General features: G+C 33.0%; 2 protein-coding genes across 2 annotated transcripts in view; both read left to right on the forward strand.

The window, feature by feature from the left end:
* The window catches only part of AK88_04806 (uncharacterized protein), a gene marked incomplete at both ends in the record, with an annotated part of 5,813 nt that extends 5,201 nt beyond the window's left edge, over window positions 1-612 (forward strand). The window contains one exon of the mRNA XM_012482410.1: window positions 300-612. Within this exon, the coding sequence (XP_012337833.1) occupies window positions 300-612 (313 nt within the window). The remainder of the gene's footprint in view (window positions 1-299) is intronic.
* A 2,221-nt stretch (window positions 613-2,833) lies between these two features.
* AK88_04807 (uncharacterized protein) lies at window positions 2,834-3,991 on the forward strand (the record flags this gene model as incomplete). Its single annotated transcript, XM_012482411.1, has 2 exons — window positions 2,834-3,010; window positions 3,182-3,991. The coding sequence occupies 2 exons, from the start codon at window positions 2,834-2,836 to the stop codon at window positions 3,989-3,991; spliced, it is 987 nt and encodes a 328-aa protein (XP_012337834.1).

Genomic DNA, 3,991 nt, shown 5'->3' on the forward strand with positions numbered 1-3,991 from the left:
GTACAATCCCATGTTGGCCTACCACCTGCACAACCTGTACAATCCCATGTTGGCCTACCACCTGCACAACCTGTACAATCCCATGTTGGCCTACCACCTGCACAACCTGTACAATCTCATGTTGGCCTACCACGTGGACAATCGCCCATGCAACCAAACAACGGTGGTATTGTTCAAAAGACACCTAAAGGGAAAATAGCTAGATTCGTTAATGCAATTAAAAATTTTGTAAAACAATCAGATGCAAAGTTTGAAACTGAGATCCTAAACGTAATGGTGCTTCCTTCAGAAACCAGCAGCAACAGTGGAGAAAAACCTGGACTCATGACCAGAATTCTTGATACAATAACCATCACCTCCCCAATTATCGTAATGATTGTCATTTTCATAATCCTTGCTGTTCATTCACAAACGGTAGGTATGAGCATACTGGCCGCACTGATTGTTACAACATCTGCATATTTTTACCATAAGTACAGGAAATGCAAACGTATGTTCAAACATTACGGTAAAACCAACGATCCCAAAAAATTTTTAGAATCTGCAACGCCCCCACAAATTACCCTTCAACCTGAACCTCCAAAAAATAACGTAGTTAATTACACACATTAATTCTGTTTTTGTATTCAAGAGTATAACGCGCATATATCCTACATATATATGTAAGCTACATGTAAGTTTTCCTCATCTTTATCATACAAGATTATTATAAATGTAGTTTTGTATGTTCCCTATTTAGTAAAATAAATTAAAATTTTCTTATTCACTATGTACATAAATTATTAAAATTATGTGTAAATGTTGTCTTAAGGTTTTTTTTTCTTCTTTTTCCTTCCAAAAAATTTATTTTTGCACCCTTTTTTTTCCTTTGTTCTTTTTTCTTTCCTTCTATGGGTATTTTTACTATGTATGTATATTCTTTTCACATTTGTTTATACACAACAAAACAATACAATACCATTTTCTATTTGTTTAATCTAAGACACAATACTCCTCAGTACCATTTATAATTCTAATATTCCTTTTAGCACACTATTCCATTGTTATTTTAGTAAATTACACTTTAGGACACATTTGATGTATTAAAAAGTAATAATACATATTATTGTCCCTGCTAAATGGAAGATAGTTTAATCGGCATTTCTCAGCTTGTTAAAGCTAAATTTGTGTACCTGCTCTTTGTTACAAGTATACTTTGGCGCTTCTTATTATGCAAAGTAAATGTTACATTACCTACAACAAAACATTAAATGGTTAATTCTGATAAACCTTATTATGCGTGTATGTTTTTTTTTTTTTTTTTTATATTTGTTTGTTCACTTCTAACATGTGGCTTCTTTTCGTAATAACTGTACTATTGCTAAAAAAGGTAAAACTCTTAGAAATTATAATTTTTCTTACCATGTACACAACATTCATGTAAAAAAAACAAATTAGCACTTGAACTGCGGCTGCGTTTTCGTTCTAATGCCATCCTATCGTACGACTTAATTATTTCCTGTGTGCCCGAAGAATAGGCAATTAATTTATTGTTTTTAAATGAGACCATTAAAAAAAATACAAAATAATATAACGAATAAAATGTATTAATACATATAAATAAATAGCGATGACACCACGCCACATCATCCTTAAAGGGTCTTGTTTCACTACCCGCATAGTGGGAACAAAAATAACTGCAACATATTATTAGGCGCGTACACTCACATGCCTACTGCCTTATATTTTTTTGTACCCCTCTCCATTCTTTGCAACAACGCTCCATAATGCGGCATTATATTATAGGCATAATTATATAATATGCTCACGTAACATATACGAAAATACGCTTCTGAGCCATTTTCAGCATTTCTAAAATTTTATAAATTATACTTTAAACAGAAATCCGAAATCTGTAAATTATAAATCGCTATCTAAATATAAATCCTATATGTGACGAGGCCTCTTTTTTTGTCCAATGTACTCCGCCCTCTTCACGAATTTAAAATGATAAGCCTCTTAGTGAAGAACAAAAAAAAAAAATAAAGCACAACAAAATATATAATGAGTCTGCCGGTGCTAGTGTTCTTATTTTCGCGATTTTATTCTTATATGTAATGATTTTTATTATTTATATATAGCCCCTTGTCTATATGCAGAGAGCAATTATTATTTTATTACGGTTTTTTATTCATGTTTTTATTGCATCATATATAGAAGCATACAATATAATTCCATAAATAATATTTTATTACTCCATATTACATTTTTTACCGTACTGGCGTCAAGTTGTTTAAAAAATATTTTTTTGTTTCTTTTTTTACTCCAATTCTCATGGTTTATATTGATATACGCGTAAGAACGATTTTAGAAAAATAAAACTCTCACCCATATAGATTGATTCTTCAGAAAATACATTTTTTAAAAACAACAAAAATTTCATTCCACTTGAACGTTTCTTCCGTATTTTTCTCCTGTTTTTCTTACCCAAAGTTTCCTGTATTTTTTTTTTTTTTTTTAAATAAAGGGAAAATCATCATATCTTTCCCATTCTCTTCCTTTTATTGTTCCGTATATTTCATAACAAAGAACAAGTCTTTAGTGCCACCGGCCATTTCTGAATCGATTATTCTATTCTATTTTTCTTTCCCTTAACCCTAAGTAAGAAATTTAAAAATAAGTGTCCAATAATTATATAGGTACAATTTTGCCTTGTAGAAAAAATTTCCTTCTGAATACGCTTACAGAACTTGTTTCTATTTCAGCGGACTTTTATTTCTACATTGCTCAAGCGCTCATTTCGAGCAGTTCCTTCAGATAAACCAAACCCTATCCTCACCAAGATTTAGTCATTATGGAACCAGTTATAGAAGCTGCCAGCACCATTGCGCCAAAGTCCTACTCATTTAGGGATATAGCCTCAATGTACAAAGATAAACTCCTAAATATTAATAAGGAGCAGATGATCATAACCTCGGGTATCATTATGGCTGTTCTCACATCCGCTGTTGTCCTTGGTGCTATTTCTACGGTAAGATAAAAAAAAAAAAAGAAAAAAAAATTTACAAGTCCAAGGAAGGGACAATAATACCTCCTATCTGTACTTTTTCCGTCTGTGAGTGTTAACATGTGCATATACACGGTTAATTATAATATACGCTAACCCTCCACCTCCCTCCCCCCCCTCGGTCGATGTAAAAAGCATGGAGAGCTCGATAACATTTTTGGAGACGAATGCGACGATGAGGAAACGAAGAATAAAAAAGAACACATAGAAAGAACCGAAGAGTGGAAAAGAAAAGAGTGGTGCGACTGGAAGGAAAAATTGGAAGAAGACTGGAAGGTATTTAACGAAGAATTACAAAATGAAAAAAAAAAATTTGTAGAACAAAAACAACAAGAGTGGGATACATGGATAAAATCAATAGACACAAAATGGACACATTATAACCCTAACATGGATAAAGAATTCCACACCAATGTCCTAGAGTGTTCAGCAAATTGGACTGAGACTCAGTGGAGAGAATGGATCAAAGCAGAAGGAAGACTATACCTCGATGTCGAGTGGAAAAAATGGTTTTTTGAAAAGCAATCTCACCTAGATGAATTATTTGTGAAGAAATGGATCCAGTGGAAAAAAGACAAAATCATCAACTGGTTAATATCTGACTGGAAACGAGAAGAACAAGAACACTGGGAAGAGTTCGAAAAAAAACCATGGTCTTCTAAATTATTTCAAATTTTCCAAAAAAGAGACTATGAAGCATTTAAAGAGAGAACTAATGAAGAATGGGATGATTGGTTTGACTGGGTAAAAACAAAAGATAACGTTTTTATTACAAACATTCTAGACCCATGGATAGAATGGACTGACGAAAAGAGTGTTCTGTACGACCAATGGGTTGAGTCCTTTATCACCAATTGGATAAACAAGAAGCAGTGGACCGTCTGGGCATGTGAGAGAAGAAGCGCGGCCGCAAAGGAAAAAGCTACATTAACTAAAACAAATTAA

The sequence above is a fragment of the Plasmodium fragile genome (genome assembly GCF_000956335.1).
Source record: "Plasmodium fragile strain nilgiri unplaced genomic scaffold supercont1.77, whole genome shotgun sequence".
Lineage (NCBI taxonomy): Eukaryota > Apicomplexa > Aconoidasida > Haemosporida > Plasmodiidae > Plasmodium > Plasmodium fragile.